This window comes from Hakea prostrata, chromosome 8 (assembly GCF_041222555.1).
Source record: "Hakea prostrata isolate BN-2017 chromosome 8, UWA_Hpros_2, whole genome shotgun sequence".
NCBI classification, from domain to species: domain Eukaryota; kingdom Viridiplantae; phylum Streptophyta; class Magnoliopsida; order Proteales; family Proteaceae; genus Hakea; species Hakea prostrata.
The window spans coordinates 1,497,345-1,524,221 of record NC_142607.1 but is presented as its reverse complement, the minus strand read 5'-3'; the positions used below and the strand labels follow the sequence as shown (position 1 = coordinate 1,524,221).

The 26,877-nt window shown below is 39.6% G+C and overlaps 2 protein-coding genes across 2 annotated transcripts in view; both read right to left on the bottom strand.

The window, feature by feature from the left end:
• Positions 1-917: 917 nt before the first annotated feature.
• On the bottom strand, positions 918-8,626 carry LOC149006172 (WD repeat-containing protein LWD1). The gene has a single exon (XM_089165700.1). It carries the CDS (start codon positions 8,105-8,107, stop codon positions 7,067-7,069), a length of 1,041 nt encoding a protein of 346 aa, XP_089021826.1. The 5' UTR covers positions 8,108-8,626; the 3' UTR covers positions 918-7,066.
• Positions 8,627-13,951: 5,325 nt separating this feature from the next.
• Positions 13,952-26,877, bottom strand: part of LOC149006170 (casein kinase II subunit beta-3-like) — a 47,958-nt gene continuing 35,032 nt past the window's right edge. The window contains exon 5 of the mRNA XM_089164913.1: positions 13,952-14,978. Coding sequence (XP_089021039.1) covers positions 14,842-14,978 — 137 coding nt within the window. The 3' untranslated portion in view covers positions 13,952-14,841. The remainder of the gene's footprint in view (positions 14,979-26,877) is intronic.

Genomic DNA, 26,877 nt, shown 5'->3' with positions numbered 1-26,877 from the left:
TTTTTTGAAAAAAATTAAGTTGGTTCTAAAATTAAATGTCCATATTCATTATTTTTTTAACACATTCAACGACCGCCGCGATAACTGGCAAAATACATATACCCCAAAGGTCCTATTCGTTATTTTTTGAAAAAAAAATAATGGACAAAAGAACACCCCAAAGGGCCATCACAGACATGCAAATCATAATGAAAGATTGAAAGCGTTCATTATCAGCCACATAAGATGCCCCCTTTTATTTTTGAGAGGGGCCAAACGTGATTTTATATTGCTGATGTAGAAACAGACACCGGGAACACCACCTGACCACATCAAATTGCATTTTTTTCTCTTTTTTTTTTAGGATCAACGGTAAGTAATCATCAGATTGCATACAAATAACCAAAAACTACAGCATAAACCAAACCCATTATTAACCAAACAAAAATGAGGCAAAAACCAAACCTATAATCGTCCTAAATAAAGATTCAGTGCTTTCATTTTACCACAGAAACATCTGAATTGCTAAATCCAATTCCAACTGTCATACCAGGCTTGGAAAGGCAAACGAAGTTCCAAGCAACTAAATGGGCAATTGATGCTCCAAATTCAACAAGTAGACTTAAAAAAAATATATATCCGAACCTGATTGAGCCAAAGACCATTACAAAACAGAAGCAGACATGTCACAGATGCATGTAGAAGTAGAAACGATAAACCAAGCAGACCACCAAAGGTACAACCCATGATAAAACATATAACAGAAGCAATTCACTTACACTATAATCTTGTAGTGCAAACCATTCCAAGACATTGAGCAGAAAACCAAAGCAGCAAAACAATTCATTCAAGAGATGGGAATTTTTTTTTATTGGGTGGGGTGGGTTGGTTTTTTTTTTTTTTTTTTGGGGGGGGGGGGGGGGGGGGGGGGGGGGAAGGAGGACAAGAGTAACCAAAAGCCATCACAACTCCCAAAGCATTTTTATATGCCAGGCAAACATGTATATTCTGAATCACAAAATCCACCCTAGGACAACCATATTCTAACAGAATTTTACAAGTCAAAGCAAAACTACTCGGCCAACAACTTCAAAGGGTGAAAAGTAAAAAACAATGATAAGACTAACCAATGGAATAGGAAAAGGATACATTATTGTCCACTTGAATAAGCCTTTCACTTGGTTAACAACCACAGGTTATGGAATAGCCCAAGCACATCTAGAACACAAATCACAAACCTTGAAGCAGAATGTTAATTAAGAAACCGAGAAAAGTTTCAAAGAACCAAGGGAAAAGAAGCCAAAAGCACCTGACATACCTTCACAAAAGAAATGGTTCATAAATATACCATTTAGTATCAGCATTTCCACCATATACGTAAAGCTAATTTCTAACACTTCTCGACAAGGCCACATCAGCAACCATTTTGGTCCAGCAGCCTTGCTCCCTCATTTGGAATTCACACCACAAGGACTTATTTAAAGTTCTACATCTGCTCTTCGTGGACAAGGTCCTCTTCTCCACAATACAATAACATCATACAGTTCTTCATGAGAATTCAATCTAAAATAAACCAAAAAAACCCCAAAAAGGCTTAAAGAAAAAAATCAGGGCAGAATCGGCCAAGTCAACTAAAGCCCATTTCTGATTAGGGAAAATTTCTTGTTACATTCACTGATTTAGACTTCAAAAAGATTTCACCTAATCCCCAAATTAATATCTATTCTTCCCATCTAGCAAGAAATTAGAGTTAAATTAACTAAATTACCCATTTAAACAACTTTAAAATAGATTAAATGATCTAAAATACTTGTTTACATAACTTTTTTTTATGATATACCTAAATATTAGGCCTACTATCTCGATCATTAATCTCCTCTCCCATTGGCCTTACCTATCACAAAAATAAATACCAACTCCAGCAGTGAGTTTGCCCACCTCTCTCTAGCCATTTGGCTTAGTAGATTTCTGGAATTAATGTGTTAAAAGGGACACTGTTTTGTGGTCGTAGGGTCTGGTCTACAAGCAAGCAGGTGCATCAAAGAGGCTCAGAAGTGTCTCCTTGGCTGTTGCCTTGAGCTGGAGCAGCTCTAATGGCACACAAATGCCGTACACGAATCAACTGTATGATCACCTACATGGGCTGAGTTAGGTTTTCCATGTTCTTGACCTACCCAAGGATAAGATCAGAGAGGGTTTTCCATTTCTTGGCATACTAGAAAGTGGTTTTGTCATGCCCCAATTTCCTAGACCCAATGGGACCCATGACACTGTAGTCTAACTGGACATATGCAGGCAGGTCACCGTTTTCTAATCAAACATTTTCTATTGCAACATGCAGAAGCTTTCACTAATGAGGTTTGTAAATAAAACTTTATTTTTCCTTCTTTTCTTTATTCATCAAATCAAAAGGTCCCTCAATAACAAAGCATACATATCTATGGTCAAGGACCAAGTACTCGGCAACACAAACATAAGAACCCCAAAAGCACAAGCTAGGTGATGCTGTTGGCATCTAAATGTTATTTCACAATACACCAAAGGTCATTCATTCTTACCTGTGCGAGCAACCCCTCCTACCCTTCTCTTTAATGCCTGTGTTTGGAATAATTAATGAACTTCAATGCACATTTAACTCAGTAAGTGAAACTATCCCTAAAACATAAACAAAGTAGCACAAACCATGTCATAGAACATTAAGTTACAATAGGAGTTCAGTCATGAAAAGAATACATGTACACAACACAACGATTGGTACTTCCAACACAACATCCTGTAAGCATCTTATCCTTTTTCCTTTGTCCTATTCATTGGCCCTCTAGTATGGACCTTTCATTTAGCATAACACTTTAATAGGGAGCGTACAATGGAAATCTACATTCTTTCGTATTTCCCTCCGTTTATATAAATATGATAACTATTGGCTTTCATTAGCCTTCTTCCATGCGTGAATTCCTTAGTCTTAGTTTATGAGAAACGATCTCGTCACATAAACATTCCCTTCATGTACTGGAACGTATCACCATCATACTGAGAAGAGTTGAGACTTTCATATTCATCTGTCCTCCATCGATCTTCCTTTCTACATGAATCCTCCTTTTGTCTTGATTTATGCAAAAACAGATCTCATCCCATAAACATTCCCTCTTGGTACCGGAACGAATCACCATTGTACTAAGAAGGGGTGAGACCTTCAAATTCCTCAACCTTTCCATTGATCTTCTTCTTTGCATAATTTCCCTCTTATCTCAGCAAAAGTTCTCTTATCTCAACTCAAGCCGGAATGTATGCCATCGCAAGAGTATGCCCTCTTGATGTATTGGGACGTGTCACCGTTATACAAACAGTGGGTCGTGATTTCATTACCCTCATCGGTTTGGCTTTCCACATTCACTCCTTAGTCCTATATTACATTAAGTCGTTCGTTAAAGTTCCTCTATATTATCTTATAAGCCACCTGTCAATCTTTCATATCATTTCTAAGCCGTAAATATAACATCGTCAGTTCCATTCCATTAGCATACCTTTGTTAAACCATGTCACACCATTTTATAATCATATCAATGACATTTTATACCATAAGTATAACATCTCTATGTCATTTCCATTCCATAGACATAAACATGTTGTGTGTCCTTTCCATTCTATAACATAATCCTGTCATAACCATATCATTTCATTTCATAATCTAATCATGCCATTACCATTACATCAACATAACTATGTCATTTTTTTTCCAAATAGATAAATATACCCCTTTCATTCCATAAATATAAACTATGATAGTTATTACATTGTCATTTCATACACATAGCTGGTACATTTTTATTCTGTGGGCATAACTATGTAAGTAATATCATTTCCATGCTAGAATATCATGTCATTTATGTCTCATACGCATAACTACATTATATCATTTCCACATCATAATACCATCGTGTCATTCCTACCTAATGAGCACAATTAAATCTTCTCCTTTCTATTTCTTAATGTAATCATATCATTTTCCATTCATAAACACCGGTAGGTCATTTTACTTTCATACATACATATATGTGTTCTACGTTGAAGTAATCATCATAGCGTAAAGTCATAAATCATATAAGGTTCATTGCTATCCCCAACATACATTAAGTGTAAGAATTCACTTACGTATTATTCTTAAGCATATTCCTTTTCTTGGGGGTTGTTCACGGTTCGATCGATACCTTAGAGAAAGAATGCAAGACCCATAGCCCTGTTTTCTCTCCTTCCTCTTCTTCCCTCTTTCCATTTCTTATTTTCTCTCTCCTCTCTCTTGTTTTTTTTCTTCCTGTTCATCCTTTACTTTATTAGTATAATTTTGGCATTTGATGCCTCCCCCTCAACATGGAGGGAGGAAAGAGAGGCAGTGGGGTGAGGAGGTAAGGTGACTAGGTGAGTCACCTCTCTCCCACCACCCCTACTTTCCTTTCTTTAAATAACATATATACTGTATTCTATATCATAGATACATAATTAATACATTCATAAGTAGGCCATTTTATGGAATTGTGGGCCCACCCCAACCTATTGCATACCATAAACAAGGCCTGCCAGAAGCTTTGTGATAGGCCCTTGATGTAAACTTCATTAATCCTTATCAAGAACTGAAGAAGAACAATCTACTAGCTGCTGAATGTAATTCTAAGATAACAGTAACAGTACAAATAACTAGAACAACCATGAAACAGTAGCTGCATTCATTTAGTAATATCTGAATTGATAACACTAAGAACACAAGTTGATTCTACTATCTGCTATTTAATCTGAGAAAAACAACAAAGTAAACGAACTTATCAGATAACCAGAACAGCTCCAACACACAGAGCCCCTCCGAGAGGTCTTCCCTCTCCCACAAGCCTCGCTTGTTCCTCCTTTCTCCTCCCCTCTCCCCTTCTCCAATCCTCCTTACATACCCTAATAGTTCTAACAAACTATTACATGCCTTCCCACTCATCCCCTGCCATGTGGCCTGTCTCTTCTGCAGCACTGCTGTGAGCAGAGTAATGATTGTTATCCAATAGAATGTTGACAGCTGTCCCTCCCTTGCTTTTGTCCCCTTCAACCACCGGGAGTGACATTGTTCTCTTCTCTTTATTTTTACGCTTGTACACCCTAGTTATGAGAGGTCTATCACTTTGCATTTGGCCCAGTCATGTATCTAAAATTCATACATTATGCTTAAACTTCCTTATTCCCAGTATCTTGGCTCTCCTTTGCCAGTTTAGAGTCATGGACTCACGGTCCATCAGGTACAAACAGCTTATCACCTCATCAAACGGAACATTCGGAACACGGGTATTACAGTCCGTATCAAGCTTTCAGCTTTTGAATTCCACTTGATACAAATATCACCCAACAACAGCTCTAATTTTAATGTTCTCTTCATCTCCTCATTCCCAACTGAGCCCAACTCATTATTGATCTTCTTTATGATACACCAAACCAATCACACCAGTTACTTGAGATAAAGGAAGAAGATAGATGATGGAAATGCTGGCCTACCTCTTACATATAACTAGTTTCCATTATTTCTTGTTACTTATACCATCATATGACACAATGGACACTTAAAAGAGAGAGCAGTTGAGAAACAGTGGCATTGCAACTGAATAATTTGGGAAGGCACCAACCAAGAACTGTAACTAAGGAAAAGAACCAGATAAGTTCTTTGTTTATGGAACTCAAAATGCCCAGGATTTTTATCTGCTCCTATAACAAACCCCTTCCCCTTCAACCAATAATAACCTGATATAACACACCACTCACAACTTTAAACAGTGGTAATCACAATGTCAAGTCATATAGAGTATTGAATCAACAGAAGAATGAAGACGGAACTTGATCGTTGAGAAGATCTTAATGAGCAAGTTAATAAATCTAATCTTCAGAGTTAAATTATGGAAAGGGTAAAAAAAATGGCAGAAAGGTATTTTTAGTGGTTTATCTCAAATTTAAAGTCAAAATTAAGTAAATCTTTTCAAATCTAAACCAAAGAATCTAAAACATCTCTTAAATACACACATTATTTTTTATCTCATACATCTAAGAAATTTTCCCTTCTGAGCATGCCTGATTTGAAAATTTTCATGAACAAATGTAGCAGTTTCCCTTCTCAAAGATCAATGGAGATCTTCACTGCTTCTCAATTCGATAGGGTTTTGGCCTATATTACCCTCCTGGTTTCCAACCAATGGAGGCAGATCCTGTGCCCAAGTCCAAAAATTTAACCTTCTACACCAACCCATGAGATCAATACTAGCAACGTCAACACTTGATAAAAGAAGCAATGGAATGATACATTAAAAGAATAAGTGGAAAGAGGCAATGCATCAATCCCACCCCTCCCCTCCACCTCCCAAAAAACAAAAAAACCAACGCAAAAATATTAAATGCCAGTTTCAAAAGGAAAAGTACACATCACGAATAAGACAAGACATAAATTCAATCATACTCATATCTATCCAAATGCTTGGAAAGAATTCTGGATAGGAACAAAATACTTACCCAAATTTCAGTCAAGAACATAAATATGATAGGGAAACTTGCATTATTTTTGGATCAGAAAAAGAAAGAATCAAATAAAAGATAACCAACCAAGGCAGCTCAGAGTTGTAATGTTTGGCTACACCAACCAATATCAGTCGGTCACTTGCCTACTGTGAATTCAGTATACCACAAGTTTGGAGACAGGAGCAAGATAGGCAAATTCATAGACAGGATAGATCATTATTGACAATTCATATATTGATATTGGTATTAATAATTAATCTAGACATATCAATAACCCTAGCCTACGATGCTACAATTAGCCAAGCATAAGTGCTGAGAATAGTTTATGATGAATCATATGCAACAAAGAAACAAGGGAAAACAACACCTCAGCATTCATCTATGTCCGAAATTCTGAAATTCAGGTCATAATCCAATCCATCCATCTTTGATCAAATATTCATTGAGCAAGAAAAAGAATTCCTTCTTTTTTTTTTTAAATCCACTTACAGCTCCAAGCGTAAGAGAGACCCCTGCGATGCGAATAGCAGCGAATGATTCAAATCTCTCTTAATCAAACCCTGAGAATCTGGAGCTTGGTAGAGAAGGCAATGGCAACCCAATCGGGCTGGGACGAGGACCACTGCAGCTGTTCGATCTCAGCCCCAGCAGTGTAGGCGAGGATGGGATCAAGGCCGCCCTCCACGGGCTGGCCCATGGAAGAGAGATCCCAAATCAAGGCCTGGGAGTCGTCGCCGGCGGTACAGATGTGACAGGAGCTGTGGGGAGCCCAGGCGATAGCGTTGACGCTGGCCTGGTGCCTCTGCAGCTCGACGACGGGGAGAGTGGGAAAGCGGATGTCGAGAACGACGACCTTGGCGCTGTCCATGATGATGGTGGCCATGTACCTAGGGTCCTGCTTGTTCCAGCCAAGGCGAACAAGAGGGGTGTCTGGCTCGGAGCTCTCGTAGATGATGGTGGAGTGCTCCTTGTCACGCAGGTCGAAAACCCTAACGGAGCCGTCGGCAGAGACGGAGGCGAACACGCCAACGCCGCCCCAGGCGATGTCGTAGACCTCCTTGTCGTGGGCGATGAGTTGGGTATCGACGGCCTCGCGCTCAATGTCCCAGATGGTGCAGGTGGTGTCGATACTGGAAGTGCCGATGCGCTTGGGCTCCGCCTCGTTCCAGTCGAAGGAGGTGAGGGGCCCACAGAACTCGCTGTTCTTGTTCCCATTGAGCAGGCTCTTGAGCTCCACGTTGCCCTCGGAGATGCACCAGATGCGGAGGAAATCCCCGGAGGTGGCCAGGAGGTCGGGTTTCTGGCACTCCTTGTCAGGGATGAAGATGGTTTTAGTGGGAGGGTAGGGGTGCTCGAAAGAGAGGTTGGAGTCCGACCTGATCTCGCCGTTGGAGTCGTCCAGTTGCACGATCTCCACCCGGTTTGGATACTGTTCCAGAAGGCTCGCGATGGCCAGCCGATACTTCTTGTCCCTCCGCACGCTCCAGTTCATGGCGTAGATGTGCCACGGCGCCTCGTACGTATATATTTCCGACCGTTTCTGCTGCTCCTCGGATCCTCCATCATGGTTAGGATCGATACTCGTCCCCCCCATATTCTTCCTCCTCTTCTCTCTTTTGGATGTCGGCTTTGGTTTCCCTTTCCCTTTCCCTTTCCCTTTCCCTTACGATTCGATGCACCACCACCAACCAACCGGGACACGCCAGAGTTCAAAACCGATCAATCCCCCGAACTTCCATTCCTCTGGATCATCCTCTCTTTTTTGCCCTATTTTCTTCTACCAATCTTGGTTCTGGTTCTCTCAATTCCTATATGCCGGAGGCCGAGACGAGAAGGATAGCGAGACAGATCAATAATAAACAAGCCGAGCCAGCGAACACTTCAGGATTCAGGAAAGAAGGCCTAAGACCTTTCTAAGCGTGCGGCGAAATTTGTTAGTTTCCAGAGTCCTTCCCAACAAATCCCACCCAACTAGGAGTAAGTAGGAAGTCGACCGTACTAGGGTCATTAGATTGGCACTCCGCAAGTCATTTTGGGAGGCAAACACTCAAAAGTTTTTCTCCGTATTAAAGAAGAGTTGCTCTAGTGATACGATCAATAAGAGACTAAGAGTACCTCTTAATGTAGAGCTTATTGACTCTTAACTCTTGCACATGACATATATTATATAATACCTCCATTCCCAAATAAAATCGTCTTAACAAAAAAAAATTTCATCTCCAAATCATGTCGTTGATTTAAATTATGATCTCATGAAGACATGTCTTATTTACCAACAAAGGTTGGCTCAATTGGTAATTGATATGGCCACCTTGCAAAAACTAACCAGGGTCAGGCCAAGGATTAACGAGGTCGAGCAGAACCTAGTCGAACTATGGAAAAACTAAGTAGATGTGCGCATTAAGTAATATACAAGACTTCCAGTTGTTGGCTCTGACAACAACCCCTTAATCTTGCTCCCTCTTTCTGATGGGGATTTCAAAAGGAAATTGTTCCATTTTCAAGATGCTTGGATATCCCATCCTAGATTTTCGATGGATCTTCAATCAGCCTGGTTTAAAAATTCACCCTCTCCCTTTCATGTCAAATTGGCCAATTTGACTCGATTCCTACAACATTGGAACAACTCGGTGTTTGGCCGTGTGGACAATATTTTTGTTCGTATTTCAATGGAAATCGAGCTTCTTGAACAATGGCCTAATCCTGACTGGGAGGGAATTAGGGAAAAAAAACAACTGCTTGATTGGGCCATGGAGGCGGAGGAGATGTTTTGGTTTCAAAAGTCCCGGGGCATGTACATCTCTGATGGGGATAGGAATACCAAATTTTATCACCTGTCGAGTAAAGTTAACCTCCACAAGAGAAAAATCTCAGAGGTTGGGGCAAATGGGAAAAATTTTACGAAACCTAGTGAGATAGCTGGGGTTTTTGCAGATTTTATCTGTTCCAACCTAATCAAACTTTGGACCCTAGTTTTGTTGAATGTCTCTTTCCTCCCATCAATATTGATGGCGGAAATTTGTCTATCACACCGGACAATCAAGAGATTAAGAGTGTTGTTTTCTCATTGGGTCCTCATAAAGCACCAGGAATGGACGGCTTTAACGCTTTCTTCTATCAGAAATTCTGGAATGTCATTTGCAAGGACGTCTTCAAGTCCGTTAAGTCTTTCTTCTTGAATGAGATTCTCCCAGATGGAGTTAACCACACTCTACTCTGCTTCATCCCAAAAAAAGAAAATGCAAAACTAGTATCGGATTTCCATCCCATCAGTTTTTGCAATGTGTCCTACAAAATTATTGCAAAAATCTTTGCAAAAAGATTAAAATCCTTTCTCCCATAAATCATTTCACCAAACCAAGGTGCGTTTGTGGCACAAAGGCAAATTACGGATAATATCATAGTGGCACATGAGATCTTTCATTTCATAAAAAAAAACCCGATGCAAAAAAGGTTTTATTGCTTTAAAACTAGACATGTCAAAAGCCTATGATAAGGCTGATCGGGGTATATTAGTCAAGCTGTTTCATTTCCTTGGGTTTGATGAAAAATGGTGTAGATTAACTGACATCTTAATCTCATCCCCCACCTTCTCGATTAAAATGAGTGGATCCCCTTACTCATGGTTTTTGGGATCAAGAGGTCTTAGACAGGGGTGCCCCCTGAGTCCATATCTCTTTCTTTTAATCATGGAAGTCTTGTCTCGACTCCTTGATGATTATAAATCACTCAATCTAATCAGTGGTGTCAAAATAGGGAGAGGGGCACCAGATATCACTCACTTATTTTTTGCAAATGACACGTTTTTGTTCTGCAAAGCAGACACTGAAGAAGTGATGGCTTTGAAGGCTGTCCTAGAACTTTTCTCAGATTTAACAGGACAAGAGATCAACTTTGAGAAAAGTGGAGTTCATTTCAGCCGGAATGTGCTCAGAGAGGACAGAAATGTGATACTTTCTATCTTACGGGTACCAGAATTAAGAGGAGAGACAACATATTTGGGAACAAAATTATTGGCTGGGAAAGGAAAAACAAAAATTTCTGCAATCTGTGCTCGAGCGAATGACCAAGAAGATGGCGTGTTGGAAGGCAACAAATCTCTCTTTCGCAGGAAGAGGAGTTTTGATGCAAGCTTCACTGCAATCTATGGCGCTATACCAAATGCAATGTTTGAAATTCCCAAAGATTATATGCACCAAAATAGATGCGATTTGTCAAAGGTTTTGGAATGGCCAGCCAAACAAGAAAAAGCAGTTGAACTTAATTGCTTGGGGTAGACTCTGCAAGCCAAAAGCGATGGGAGGTATGGGTTTTAAGAGGATGGAAGATTACAACTGTGCGTTGCTTCTGAAACAAGGATGGAGGATACTAACCCAACCCGATGCTTTATGGGTCCGTATCCTAAAAGCTAAATATTTCAGAAATCAATCTTTTTTTGACCCCAAAGTTGGTGCAAAGAAAGGATCATGGATTTGGAATAGTCTCATGACTATAATTCCGCAATTAAGAACAATGGTGACACAAAAAATCGGAGCTGGAACACAAACTTCTTTCTGGTTTGATCCCTGGTTACCAACACAAATGCCAGATCCGACACCAACAAATGATCTCTCAATAGGGCCACGTCAAGCAACGGTTGCTGAGGTCCTCAACAATATCCAAAGCATCAACAGGGAGATATTCCTAACTCATCCTAATTTTATTTCCATCATTTCAACACCAATTAACTTGTCGGACCATGACGACTCATGGTCCTCCCTGCTTTCTCCAAATGGAGATTTCACAGTTAAAAAAGCTTTTTCTGAGATAATCAAGAGGCGTTTCTCTTCGTTAGGGAACCCCTCTTCTGGGTGGTGGAAATTCTATTGGGAATTACCTATACACCCAAAGTTCAAGGTGTTTTTCTGGCGATTACTGCACGACGGTCTACCAATTAAATCAAAACCAGCCCAGTGGTCTAATTGTTCATCTGAATGCATTCTCTGCGAAGAAGCAAGCGAAACAAGTTGGCATTTTTTTATATCATGTGAATGGGCCAAAAGAATACATGCTGCTAGACCACTGGGCTTACGAACTGAAAATTGGAGAGACTCATCAATTCTAAGTTGGTGTCAAAACCTTGAAACCCATTTGGATATATCCAAATCCAAATGGTTTCTTTCAGTCTTTATTATCTCTTGTTATTTCATTTGGCAGGAAAGAAATCTTAAAGTTTTTCAACAAAAAAAATCCTAACCCTCTAAAGGTGTTAAAAAGCTTGAATCACTGGATTGCAAATCTTAAACTACAGAAAAATGAAATTACAATTCATAATTCTCCAATCCCAAATGCAGGAAACCTAACCTATGAGAACTTAAATTGGTGCAACATCATCCTAAAAACTAATAATATTGTATTAATATGTGCAGGAGTACTTAACCAGCACCTAGGGATGGCAGGATGGAGCATTGGGATGCACAGGAATGGACATATAGAGCCCATCAATTTTGGAACCGTGCAGATACCAGACAACCTAGAAGTAGCTCTTTTTGGAATCCAATATGGGATGGATAAGGCAGCAACACAAGGGATTGGGATACAGGAAATTTGGTGCAATATAGAAGAGTTGCCAAATCTGTTACCAAAACCAAATTTTGTAACATGGTCTTTACATCACATAGATATGTTAATTAAGGTTGCTAAGACAACCAAATATGTAATATTTAACAAATTCCCATCCCAAATGCTCCAAGGTTTGTTTGAAAAGTTAGCACTATCTGATTTCTGAACTAATAGGAACAGGTAATGCAACTAAAAATTATGGGTGTAAGTGTTTTTAATTTAATGAAAATTTTCTTCTTATAAAAAAAAAAAAGTAATATACAAAACTAGAACACGAACTAACCTTCCCTCACGTCTCAGATAAGACTCCAGGTGGGACTAAAGGAGTGAGGATTGATCATAGAGTTCTGGTCGAACTTGATCACTACTCAACTCAAGAATGCCCTAAATCTAACGATTAATAAGTGTTTGGGAGATTGATCACACGAACAAGGTAGCTACCTAAAATCTATATAAACTTAGCACATTGTCATAATCAAGTATGAATACTTCTAGTATTTTACTTGGCTTTAAGAGCTCTGCAATTATTGTTCTACTTCTAAGGTTGTGTGTATCTACTAACTTGATCGTCAGAGACGTTTTTCAACCAATATAGTCGAACACATGTGTTGCTGGTCAAATTGCTTGTATTGTCAAGCAAGTTTTTGGAGCAACAATTTTTGAGTCGTCTATAGGATCCTAATCAATAAGTCATGGTGTTACATAGATCTAGAACACTAGCAGGACGCCATATGAATGATCTTGATGCTTAGGAGACTCGGCAAGAGGGTGTGTCGTGAGCTCGAGATCAATCTCCTCCTCGCAACGACCCACATCTTGGCTCCTCCAACTTGAACCAATTCGTGACAATGAATCACTACAATGAGTTACAAAGGCAGATCCTAGAGATGAAAGATCTTATTAAAGCCAATATTCGTCAATAAGTGATTCCTGAAGGTCCCAAGCAGCAAAGAAATCCATCTCAATTGCCTTATGACGGAAGACATGAAGACAAGGGATCGAACCAAGGTGACAGTCCACCACCTCCGCTCAACAAGTCACCACAACCATCTCAGAGGAATCTCGCCAGGGAAAAAGAAAATGTTGGTGGTCCTACTAACACTTGGGGCAGCGTCCGTGCATAACATAGACCCTCCCCCCAAAAGAGACTATAACAACCCCTGTAATTCTAACCTGGGATTTGTATTGCAAATTCGAGTACTCAAAGGTCCAGACCGAATAAGTTGTAGAATATCCGGATTAAAGTCCATGATCCATACATTGAGTCCATAGATCTGAATTCCACCAATGAAGAACCTGCCTTACTAGGAGGCTTTGGTAGCCCAGTAATTTATTGCTGGGAATAAGTAGCCCCTACCCCCTATTCCCAATAATGTGTTATACGAATAGTTTCAACGTCTATATGAGTAATCCCTTAAAAATCAATGCCACCCACTAAGTTACCCAATTAAGCAATTAGATCCCCCATAAGACAGAATATGTCGGTGACCCTAATTCTAATGAAATAAAAGTTCAAGAGCTCATATGAGCAAATTAAACTTTTGAAAAAGACAAAAGTACCCTCGTGAAGAAAGAAAAAATATCCCTAAACTCGACTCATCTACGTCTACCTCTATTGTTTGCAATCCTCCTCCCTTGAGTCCCTTCCATTCTCGCATGAATACATTTTCGTTTCTACTTTGCCATCTTCTTTCCTTGCAAATGAGGGTATTATTGAACATAGATATATAAAAACTAACGGTGCTAGTAATAAGAATTTTGATTGATAAACTGTATAACTTAGGAGATCACACTAATACTAAAGGGTAACTGAAGGGTTGCTGGCGGGGGGTGCTGCTGAAAATTTCCCTTTGTTATAAAACACCCTTAAAAAAGAAACATTCTCCCGAGTCCTGAATAGTATTGTCAACAGTCGTCATCTCAGTCGTCTACAGATTGGGGACGAGAATCTTAAAAATTAATTTTCCCAAACAATTATAATAGGAATTATATGGAAAAGCGTAATAATAAAATCAACCTGCCAACACAAGCAATAAGATGGATGAATGAAAGGGTCACGATGCCGAAAATCTGATCGTAATACAATTCGGATCATGTATCTTCACAAAGCTTAGACCAAGGCAAAGCTTTGACCAACACTATGGATCATCCGTAACCATCAGCAGCTGAAAATGACAATCTATATGAACAGATACATTGTAGTAGTACCGAATATTGCTGCCAATTTCGGTGGGGGCACGTGACCACTCAGATTATTGAATCCCGCCTTGGGTACAGGGTGGGAAGGAATTCATTGGCTGAAGGTGAAGCTTCCATCAGAGACTGGGAGTGGGATGGTAGGTGAGAAGATTGTGTTCTGTACCCCATAATGAAAATGTAAAACTTCAAGTTATAACATGGAGCTCAGAAAGTCTTGGCAACATTAGAAGATAACTACGGTGCTCAGACAAATAACTAACTTGAAGAAGGAAACATTGGTTTCAGAAAATTTAGTCCCAAAGACCACTGGATTGATAACATTTTGTGACGAACAAAATCACAAATACAGCTCTTACCTACGAGTCAACTTTAAGCACCAACGAATCAGCACTGGCAAAACGAGGTGAAACCGGAGTCAACAAATCTCCTTTACAAGCCTGCCATTCCTTGTAGGCAGCCATAAACCAGCTTCTTATTGTACAATCCCCGAAGTCCCACTCACTGCAGTGGCATTCCCGAAAAACCTCGTCATCTGGATCTCTTGTGGATCTTGAAACCAAATATCTTAGGTACATAACTTTGAACCGGTTTTGCAGGCTTTGCAGAAGGGTACGTCAACAGGTACAAGTGTGGGAAGGTAGTGCCAATATATGCACCGTCCATATCTGAGAAATGTCAAAGAAACACACTCGCAAAGCTAGTACATGAATAATCAACAAACATTTTCCTGATTGATCGTGCAACACAAAGGAAAAACGCTAGCACATTTCTCATTTAATTACAGAAGACACGGAGCTTCTTGTTATTTTAATAAGCAATTCTTCATTCATTGAAAGGAGAAACAACCCTGAAAAGTGACGTCAATCCCCATCGACATTTAATACAAACAGGAAAAAACCATAGCAATGCATTCCACAATGAACTTTCTGCCAAAACAATCAAACAGAAATGTTTTCATATTTTTCCAACAGACAGAGCTCTTGAACTGTTGAATCCCTTCTATTCTTTTTTATTCTTGTGTGTATGTGCATGCAAGTGAACATCTTTCATATGAAAAAAAGTCAAAATAGGTGCAGGAACACTGAGACTAGCTACTCTTGTGTGTGCATGCCTGTGTGAGTGTGTATGTGTATATAATTCATTGCATAGGAAAACAGGTCAAAGAAGGTGTCACTACAACTTTCTTCCAAATGGCCCTATTTAAATACGTCTTAGTTGCCGAGCCTATGTGAACTCTGAAACAAGAGAGTTGGTTTAATGAAGCTGAGGTACACTCTTTTCCCCATTGGGTCATAGTGGCTCCCTAGGACATGAAGACTAAAAACTCCATTATAAAAATGATAAACTTACTGGAACATCCATTCCACATGTTTGATCTGAAAAACTTGGGTAATCTGACCTTATGTTTCATGTTTTACTCCAAAAGCAGTGGTAGACGAAGGCAGGTGTCACTCTGCTTATGAATGCCATGACTCTTGCCAAACCAAAATGATCTTCAAACTTTGAACATTTCCAAATCCCAAAATAAGGTTCTTTGTTGACCCTTCTTCCCAAGGAAAGCAGTATAATTGATGTAATAAAGAGAAAACTAAAACCAACTTAACATTCGTTTTCCCACAGAAATGTATCCAACCAAATACTTTCATTTCGCTGTCTGCTAGAAACACAGGACAGGCCCATTAAAAAAAAGGGTATTCAGTTAAGGGAAAGGTCCTTGCTTTTATTTCACTTCGAACTATATGAATGCAAGAACCACTTAAAAATCTTGAATGGGATTAGCGAGGCAGGAGATGTGTATTGGATTCATAACTTATCAAAGCTCAACTAAGCAATAAGTGAAACAGCTCAAAAACAGATAGCCAAGAAAAGTTTATGGCAGATAATACAACAAAGAACGTATCCATGACAACGGACTGGGCACACAAAACCACAAACCTTCACACACATAAACCTGAAGAGAACCAATTCTGTACACAGGTAGATCAATTAACTGGATGAAAAGCAGGACAGACCCACCGATCCCAGACCTAGATAACGATTCTGGCTTAGGTACCCATCCTGCCTAGTAACCCAATGAACACTGTTCAGCAGCCTCTTTAGGTGAAGAAGGTCCATGAAATTCCAGCTTCAAACTCAATGTCACACAATCAATTAACCAAACTCAGCCTTCTTTATTCTTCCCATGATGTGGTGTATATATATATATATATATATATATATATATATATATATATATATATATATGTAATCCTCAACACCTCTGACATCTCTTCCCAAGTGTTTGGTTCAATACCTGTATACCTCAATTGCTCCCTTCTGTAGCTCCAACATTCATGAGCATATCCCACTAAGTATCTTCGCACAAACCCCATCTTATGATTCTCTGAATAATATATTTCTCAAAGTACTTTTCTAGACCATGCAACCATTCATAGAACACCTAAAGGTCTTTAACACCATCATATTTCTCTAGATTCGTACATCTTTGGAGGTCTCTATGGCAACTGTATCCCTCTAGACATACGATGGTGGGACTGGTAGTAGTCTCTAATAAGTCTTCCAAGCTTACTGCTTCATGTAAAATGGTTACGGACTCCGAGAAGTGCTAGAAACAGTAGCTTTGAGACCAATGTTGTAACCCAGTGTCATAGGGTATCCCCAGGATTCCCAAAACTTCACGTCCGTTCTCAAACGCCTTCAATTCATTAATCAAGACCAAAGAATTACATGAATGACTATGCTATTTATAGCCTCCACAGACCATCCTAGATTCAACTAATGAATCCCTACAAAATTGGAATCCAATTACATACTAAAACAGAATTTAACTAAAATAGAACTACTATTAAGATAAGGTTCCTAAAATTAGGGAATCCTATCCTGACTCTCTAACAATCAATACCAACATTAACTCAAAAATTAGGACTCCAAAATAGAAAATAAAACAGAATTAATTTCCTAGAATAAAACAGGACTTGACCAACCAAATAAAGCTCAATCCAGGGCTAGGAAAATGACCAGTTTACCCCTGGACAGATCCGTCTCCCCTAGGTGGTCTCTTGCTCTCGGATGCGCTTGTACCTCCTTTGGGGGCTGCCTAGGGCTGGTCACATCACTTAGGAATAATCAAGGTCCAAATGGTTAGTTAGCCTTGCTTTAGAACTAGATTAGGTGGTTAGGCTGCACATAGAATGTGGTAGTTGGTTCAGAAAGGACTCTTGGGAGTTAGATTAGATTATTGGGGGTGGTTGAGTGAAGCTAGGAGTCTTAGGTCAAAAGGGTTAGAAAGGGAGTTGAGGGATGTAACATGATTTGAACCTAGTTCCTAACACGGCAAAGTCTGGGAGAAATCTTAGCCAATTCTTATGGCTGATTTGGAATTATGAAGGCTGCAACTTCCAATAGATTTTTTTTTTTGGCTTCCAACATCTTTAAACCAATGAAAGAAGGTCACAAACCTTGGGAAAAGGAGAAGAAAAGAGTGACACTGGGCGCATGGTGATTTCCTGCCCAAGTCTCAGAGATTCTGGATAAACCAATGGTTTGCTGCTCTGCAGCTGTTGTGGATGGTGGAAAGGTCCCTGACCTTATGCGGATTCCTGCCTAGCTTCCATACCTGCTTGGCAACTTGATGAGCACTACCCAGCAGCCTCTTCGGTGAAGTTCTCTGACCTTACAGCCCCAAATTCAATTTCATGCAATCAATAACTAATCTCAGCTTTCTTACTGTTCTCATGATGGGGGTCTGTATTTATCGTTAATCAGCATTACAACTCACCGAAAAAGAAGTGCCGGGGGGGGGGGGGGGGATTCTGAAAGAAATAGAACATGAAAGCTGTTAGAATATATGTTAGAGAGGCAAAAGGGTAAAGGAGTGGTCTGTGAACATGCATTTTACTCTAAACTATTATTGGGAAATGCATGTTCACAAGTTGTTCACTCATGATTGATATATTTTGCCTCAAGGAGTGGTCTGTGAACATGCATTTTACTCTAAACTATTATTGGGAAATGCATGTTCACAAGTTGTTCACTCATGATTGATATTAATATATGTATTATTTTTTATTCTTTTATTTTTAAAATATACTTTCTTACATGGAAAATGTAAAAGAACTATATGATAGAGGTATTGTATGGTAATGAAATAAAACACCATGGACCTCTCTATGGCCTCACATGTCTAACTATTTTCCACCTATATATGACCAGTGGGTACTAGATCCAGTACATCACAGTTTGGTGACCCCATATCCTAGGATAGGTTGCCTTCAATATGTGGATGATGATGATGAGACATACATGTGCGTAAACCCAGGATCTAGTGTTTAAGAATTGATGCAAACCCCAAATGTAGGGTTAATCTTCAGGACTTATTCAATTGAACCAGAAAAAATTCAAGGGTTTTAACACCCTGCAGTTGTAGGATTAGGGTTGAATATGGAGGTTCTAGGGTTGGGAATGGAGTAAGCTTAGGTTAGGTAACGGCATAGAGCTAGGGTTGCTTGAATTTCAATCCTGAACCTTGCTGTAAGCCTGTAATTTTAAATTCAAAATTAGATCTTCAGGATTAGGGTTTAATAAAAATTAGAATTTCTAAGGGGTGGTTGGGGCTAGGGTTAAGGTTGAAAGTAGAGAGTTAGGGAGGGTGATTCAATAAAGAATTAGGGTTTGGATGAAAGGTTTAAAAGCAACAAGTGGAGGAGGATGGTTTCTAGGGTTTGGTGAAGAAGATGAAGTATAGGATCTTCTAAGGCTTTAAGTGAAGGGAATGGGGCTGTAATTAGGATCAAAGGTAAGGGGACGAGAGGGAATTTGATTTCAAAAGGAGGCAGGAACTAGATGAGGGGTTTTCAAGATGTAGGGTTTTAGGTTTGGGAAACAGGTAGGGAAAACCCAGGTCTAGAAATCTGAAAAATCCAATGCTGCCGCAAGAGAGGAGAGGAAAATATGACGAAACAGAAAATAGGGAGGCTGTCATGTGGGAAAAAGCTGGGGAATGGGATGAGAATGAGGTAATAGGGGAAGGGAGGGGGATGACGCCGCCACAGGGTTTTTAGGAAGGGGGAAGGATGGGGCTGGGATGAGATGGACTAGGGTTTGGGCATGGGAGGGGGGTTTTGCTGCAGGCAAGGGGAAAGGAAAAGAGGGCTGCAATGTGGAAGAAGGGGGAAGGTAGGGGTTGGGATGGGAATTAATTATATTTACTTGCAGGAGAGAATGGAGGTTAAGTAACGTGTAAACTTGCAGAAATTTGAACACTACAGTAGCCACAAGTTCCCTCCTTAAGGAATCCCACAACTCTAACTTGGCACCTTCAATTCTCGAATTTTTCATCAATCAAGGCTGTCCCTGCTTACAAGCTAAAAGCTTTATTTATAACCTTACACAAATAAACTCACACTAGGACTCAACATTAGAATCTGATTCAAACTAGGACTCTCATTCTAACAAGGAGTATCTCATAACTCATCTTAGGATAATCCAAATTATAGAACAAGAGTAGATCTAGATAAGTAGCTAAGGGAATTCCCTCTCTAATTGGGACTCCTAACCTAATTGGAACTCTTCAATAACTTGACCAAAACAAATCTAATCACCAAAACATAAGTATGGTTGGGATCCTATAAACCTACTGGATCCAACAAAACCTAATTCGAATAAACTAGAACAAGCAAAAATCACCAAAATACCCTTGTTCATGCGCAATCTCCTGTAGGGCCATAGGGTGTTGGGCTACCCCCATAAGCCCTGTTTTGGCCCTTAGTGTGACCTTGATTCTAGTTCAAATCAACATGTTTGTGGAGTAAGATTATGTTTGGTTCTTCTAGGAGTCTATAACGTGGGATTCCTACGTCTCACACAGAATCAAAACACAATGCACATCAAGTCCGACAAACTTACAGTGGGATTGAGTGAGGCCAACCCAACAGCTTCTATTAGTCTCTAGAGGAATTTCTTTGGTTGTGTATTTCATATGAATCAAAGCTGTCATGTAAACTCTTACCCTTGCACAGTTTGTGTTATATTTGATAGTTGACTACTGATGATGTATGTGCATACGTTTTAGTTATGTATTAGCATATTTTAATGTAAGTTTAGTGTTTTACTTTACTATAAATTGAAATTGTCTAGCATTTATATCAATTTATAACTCAAGCATTATAGATTTGTACATGTATAACATACAGTTTCGTCCACATAGAACCAAGCATGTGCAAATCTAATAGACCAATTAGTGTGGTTTTTATTGTCAAACTAAACACGGTTAGTGTATATATGCCTTAATAGGCTACATAAGAAGAACCAGACACACAAAAAATGCACAAAACCCACCGAGACATACCTCCAAAACCTGGCAAAATTTGTACCAGGTTCCAGCAAGCTTCCGGTGGTCGTGACCTGGCTGAAACTGACAAGACGAGATTTTAAATGATGATGTGAAGAACTTGCAGTAGTACATAAACAATAGCATATTCTGGCTAAATGCTTTCTCTCGTATATGAGTTTCCCAGAAGTCTTATAGGGTTGACTGAAAGGGCCATCCTTTGACCCACGATCATGTTGACTTTAACAAGATGTATGAGGAATTAAATGCCCAGGCGGAAGTAAAAACAGCTGCAGTTCTCAAATTTCTCAAACGTCATCTGTAGATCCGGAGTCCCCAAGAGGTTCATCCATGACAACGACCTGATCGAGGGGCAGGCCTTGGCACAATGGTCGGTGGACCACAATTTTAGACTGAGGTCAAGGAAACAGCCTCTCAGCAAAAATTGCCCCAGCTTTGCTTGTGCTCTGCCCTTTTTTATGAGTTAAATTCTACTTTACCTATTAATTCTGATGTAACTGAGATGCAGAATCAGCCTGGACAACTACTTGTTATACCTTAGTAAACAATTTGACCCTTTTTTTTTTTTTTTTGGGGGGGGGGGGGGGGGGAGAAATTTGACTTGTTGAGTGAGGTGACAAAAGAGGCCACACTTTCTGACACCTTCTCGCAAGTTCTCTGTGCATCTTGTGAGACCTCACATGATGCTATCCTAGCTGATAATTTTACTCTTGCTTCCTTCACTCCCAACTGTAGTTCTACTAGCAGATCAGGTTCTGGTGGCGGTCATCATCGTGAGGGTGCTATTGGTAAAAACCCCAACTACTAATAACAGGATTCTACAATTAATTTAGGGACATTAGAAACTTGACATCTCAGTTGTCATCCTAGCCTAATTTAGGTCGTCTGAACATACTAGTGGCCTTGGATTTGAGAGAAAACAACCCTAAGTATGAGCTCTAAGTCTACCCTAAGCGTGAAACCGAAATGGCTATTGGATTCAGGAACGCAAGGTTATACAACATGTAATACAGAACTTTTAAGGCATATAAGTGAAAGCAAGTGCATCAAATACATTAAATAATTTAAATGTCATCAACATTACATCTATATGAGTATCACAACCTCATCATACCCAGGTCAGTAAAAGTTTTCTCATCCAAATAGCTTCGCATGCTGCAGCTACATATTCTGCCTCGCATGATGATAAGGCAACTGTAGATTGCTTTTTTGATCTCCAAGTAACCACTCCGGATCCAAGAGTAAAGCAAAACCCTGTTGTATTTTTATTATCAACTAATGAGCCTGCCCAATCACTGTCACAGTAACCTTCCAGCTGTAGAGATTCAGTTTGACAATACCAAATCCCCAATTCTAGAGTTCCTGCAACATACTTTAATACTCTCTTAGCTGCTCCATAATGGTGTTTTGTTGGTTTTTGCATAAACTTTAATATTGAGCTCACTGCAAACATAATATCCGGCCTTGTATGTGTAAGATAAATCAAACCTCCAACTAAACTTCTGAATTTGTGCACATCAGCAGCTCCAGATCCATCATCCTCCTGAAGTTTCTCATTCACATTCATGGGGGTCTCTACAGCTTTGCAACCATTCATATTGAACTTCTATAGAAGTTCAATTGCATATTTCCTTTGAGCCATGAAGATCCCCTCCTGGAGTGTAGGGTGCAGTCAGTTCTCTATGTATTCCATGTTTCTCACAGTACTGATCGAACTCTTCAGATGTGAACTCTCCTCCTCTGTCAGTGCGCAATGTCTTCAAGTTGCTGCCCTTCTGTTTTCCTATTTATTTAGCTTGTTTTCCTTGATTCAGCACTCGCAGTTTTTCAGATTAATAAGAGAAGAGTCATGTTTTCTGCAGAATTATTATCCTTCTCTACTACCTCAAAGCTTTTTATTCTATCATTTTGGTATTAGCGCTAGGTTCTTCTTTCTGACTTGAAAAGCAATGGCCTCCTTAAGAACCAACTCAATGCAGTCTATGATTCCAGTTTTCAAAGGTGAGAATTTCGATTTTTGGAGGATCAAGATGAGAACACTTTATTGTTTGGATCCTTCTTGTAGTTCGTCGCTTTGTTTCTTTTAATATATTTATTTATTCACCCAAAAAAAAAGATGAGAACACTTTTCAAGTCTCAAGAGCTTTGGGAGGTGGTTGATGATGGCTATAATGAGGTTGATGATGAAGCAAAGTTGAGGGAGAATAGAAAAAAAAGATGCAAAAGCTCTCTTTTTTACTCAGCAAGGACTTCATGAAAGTATTTTCTCACGAATTTCAGCAGCAGAAAGTGCAAAGGAGATGTGGGAGACTTTGAAAATTGAATTTCAGGGATCATCCAAATTCATTACTGTTAAACTCCAATCATTGAGAAGGGAGTTTGAGACACTATCAATGCAATCCAACAAATCTGTTCAGGACTTCCTATTAAGGACAAAAGCAATAGTCAATCACATGAAGTCCTATGGAGAGAACATCATGGATGAGATTGTTGTTGCAAAGATACTTAAAAAGTCTAACTCCAAGATTCGATCACGTGGTTGCAGCAATTGAGGAGTCAAAGAATCTGTCAATCTTCACTGTGGATGAACTCATGGGATCACTGCAGGCTCATGAGGATAGATTGAACAAATCATAAGAGAAGAATGAAGAAAAAGCATTTGCAGTAAAAGACTCTACCCAATATAAAGGAAGAAACAACAATAACAGCAGAGGAAGGGCACGTGGAAGTTCAAGAGGAAGAGGTAAAGGCAGAGGTTGGGTGGAGCAAAGGAGATGTTACACTAGTGGTAGACAAGGACATCTTGCAAGAGCCTGCACGAGCAGTCAAGCTGAGTTTGCTGAGGAAATTGAAGCAATAGAAGACGATTTTCTATTCATGGCATTAATGGAACATGAAAGGAAATAAAAGGATGTATGGTTCATAGATAGTGGTTGGTCTAACCAAATGAAGGAGGTGTTCAGAAAGCTTGACGAAACTCAAAGAAGGGTGATCAGTTTGGGGAACAACAAGCAAATCCAAGTAGAGGGAAAGGGAATAGTTGAGGTAAAGTCTATTTCTGGAAAAATTAAATACATTTCTAATGTTTTATAAGCTCTAGAGTTGGCCCACAACCTCTTGAGTGTGGGACAACTTTTACTTAGTGGCTTTACTATATTATTTGATGAAACATGTTGCACCATTACTGAAAAGGCAACTTGTCAGGTTTTAGTCAAAGTAAATATGACTGAAAACCACATGTTTCCCTTAGTTTTCAGCAAATTGGAAGGTCATGCAATGGTCACTATGTCTAAGAAAGCCTCTCAACTATGGCATCTTAGATATGGTCACCTAAACACAGCTGGATTAAAGTTGCTGAATCAAAAGGAGATGGTAAGTAGTCTTCCACGAATTGAAATGTCTGAGGCAGTATGTGAGGGATGTATGTATGGGAAGCATGGCAAGAGGTCGTTCCCTATTGGTCAATCTTGGAGAGTAACTGAGGCATTGGAGCTTGTGCATGCTAATTTGTGTGGCCCCATGAGGACTGAATCATTAGGTGGCAACAAATACTTTCTATTGTTTGTTGATGATTACAGCAGAATGAGCTGGGTGTATTTCCTCAAATTAAAGTCAAAAGCCTTTGAACACTTTGTCAAGTTCAAGGCTCTTGTAGAAAAGCAGAAGGGCAGCAACTTGAAGACATTGTGCACTAACAGAGGAGGAGAGTTAACATCTGAAGAGTTCAATCAATACTGTGAGAAACATGGAATACATAGAGAACTGACTGCACCCTACACTCTAGAGCAAAATGGAGTGGCGGAGAGGAAGAACAGGACAATTGTTGAAATGGCAAGAAGTCTGCTAAAGAGTAAGGGGCTACCTAATAGCTTTTGGGTCAAGGCAGTGACGACTGCAATTCATTTGATCAATTTGTCACCAAAAAGAGCTGTTCTTAACAAAACTCCCTATGAGGTCTGGTCAGGTAAAAAGCCTTCTGTTGAGCATCTTAATGTTTTTTGTTGTATTGTGTATGTAATGATTAATGCACATGAAAGGCATAAGCTAGAGGGAAAATCAATTAAGTGCATTTTCATTGGTTATTGCTCACAATCTAAGGCTTATAGGGTCTATAATCCAGCAGCTGGCAAAGTGGTTATAAGCAAGAACACAGTGTTTAATGAAGAAGAAAGTTGGCAGTGGGAAGACAAGGGAAAGGCACCTGAAATTTAGATCGAAGATGGTGAAGAGTTACATAGCAAGGAGACAAGGAGTATGAAAACATCAAGATCAAATTAAGTCACAAGTTTAGACAGTTCGAATAAAAAGCTCTCGGGGTAGAGACACAGACTATGAAGCAATCTCTACCCCTTGCTTCTTCTCTTGTTTTCTCATCATTATGTTCTCTTTTCTCTAATTTTCTGGTTTCACTTTCTCACCTATGACTGCACCTCAGTAGGAGATTTTGGTTTGTTTCATGGCATTAGAGCCTTCCGACCGAGGTCGTAGTTAATTCACTTCCACCTCTTGGTGTTCTTTTTTACAAGAATGAAAATCTAAGAGGATAATTACATATTCTATGCTTGTAGTTGTTTGTACTGTCACTAGTTAGAGTAAGCTTTCGTCATGGCTAATCCTTTAAGGATTCTAACCAAGGAAGGTATGCCCTTCCAAATTACAAGTTTCAAGTTGAAAGGAGCAGAAAATTATTTTCTTTGGGCAAAGGCAATGTATGCATTTATTCATGCCCAAGGAAAATCAATCAAAGTACTAAAAAGAAGACAGTCCCAAAGTTAATTCGAAGGATATAGCCACTGTTTATGCACATGAAATGTGTACTCGTGAAGATGTTGTAGTCAAGGTATGGATTTGGAATTGTGTTGAATCTCCTATTGCTAAAAATATTATGTTTTATGACACATCTAAGCAGATATGGGAGGACTTGTGCGATTCCTTTGGTCATTGATGGACTATTATAGTGGATTTAAAGGACTAGTTGAAGAACTACAACAACATCAGCTACTTACTACTAATCTATAAACTTTAAAGACACAATGGGCTGAATTCTATGTTTCCAAATTCTTGGCTGGTTTGGATCCAAAAATTTTGAAGTAAAAGTCAAATTTTAACATCTGAAACTGTACCGACCTTGTGTGATGCTTTCTACAGGTTGTTACATATTAGTGGACAAAAGAGTACACAAGGAAGCAAGGAGAACTCAGCAATGGCTGCAGGCCATGGTCGTGGGTCTTATCCCCTGACGGGGAAGAGGCAAAGGAAGGGGAGGAGGTTGGACTCCCCCTCCAAATTTATCCAAAGGAAAAATGTGTGCTTTTATTGTGGTAAGCAAAATCATACAGAAGAAAATTGTTGGGACAAACATGGCTGGCCAGAGTGAGAAGAAAACTATGTTAATATGACAACATCTACCGGAGAGAATACCAATGACAACTCATCGGTATCCACTCCGGTGGCATCTACAAGTTCCTCGTCCCCTAGTGTTGACCTAAATCAAATCAGAAAGCTACTACAACAGTTAGAGCAAAGTCAAAACACATCCACCACCAATCTTGCCCAAATAAGTATATCTACTAAGTCATATGCACCAGATTATTAGATTGTAGACTCTAGGGCATCCAAACATATGACAAGTATTTGATCCATGTTTTCTAAGTTTTCTGACCCTACTCCTATTGTTATGGCTTTTTCACCCGCTGTCGGCAATGGGAGTGCATCCCCCTTACCAAACTTGAACCCTTCGTCTATTTATATGTCGAACAATTTTCAGTAAATCTTATTTCTGTTAGTCATATTGCTAGAGACTTACATTGTCTTGTGCTGTTTTTCCTGTCTTTTTTTGAATTTCAGGATCTTCAAACTAGGAGGAGGATTGGTGTAGGAATTGAGAAAGATGAATTGTACTATCTCACTAATTTTGACACTTCTGCTGCGAAAACATACGTTCTGTCCCCGTTGGACTGGCACTATCGTTTGGGACATCTTTCACCTAGTAGGCTTAGGTTGGCTGCTCCCATGGTTTTCAAAGGGTCCGCCTAGGCGGTAAGGCAGAATTTCATCCGCCTTATTTGCCACCACTTTGTTTACATGCAGTTTTGCCTAATTGCTACCTAAATTTATTAGTTTAAATGTAGTGGTATTGAAAATTTTTTACCCGACCGCTTTGGTTGCCTTATTGCGCTTTGTCGCCTAGGCAAAGCCCCAACCAGTTTGGTCGC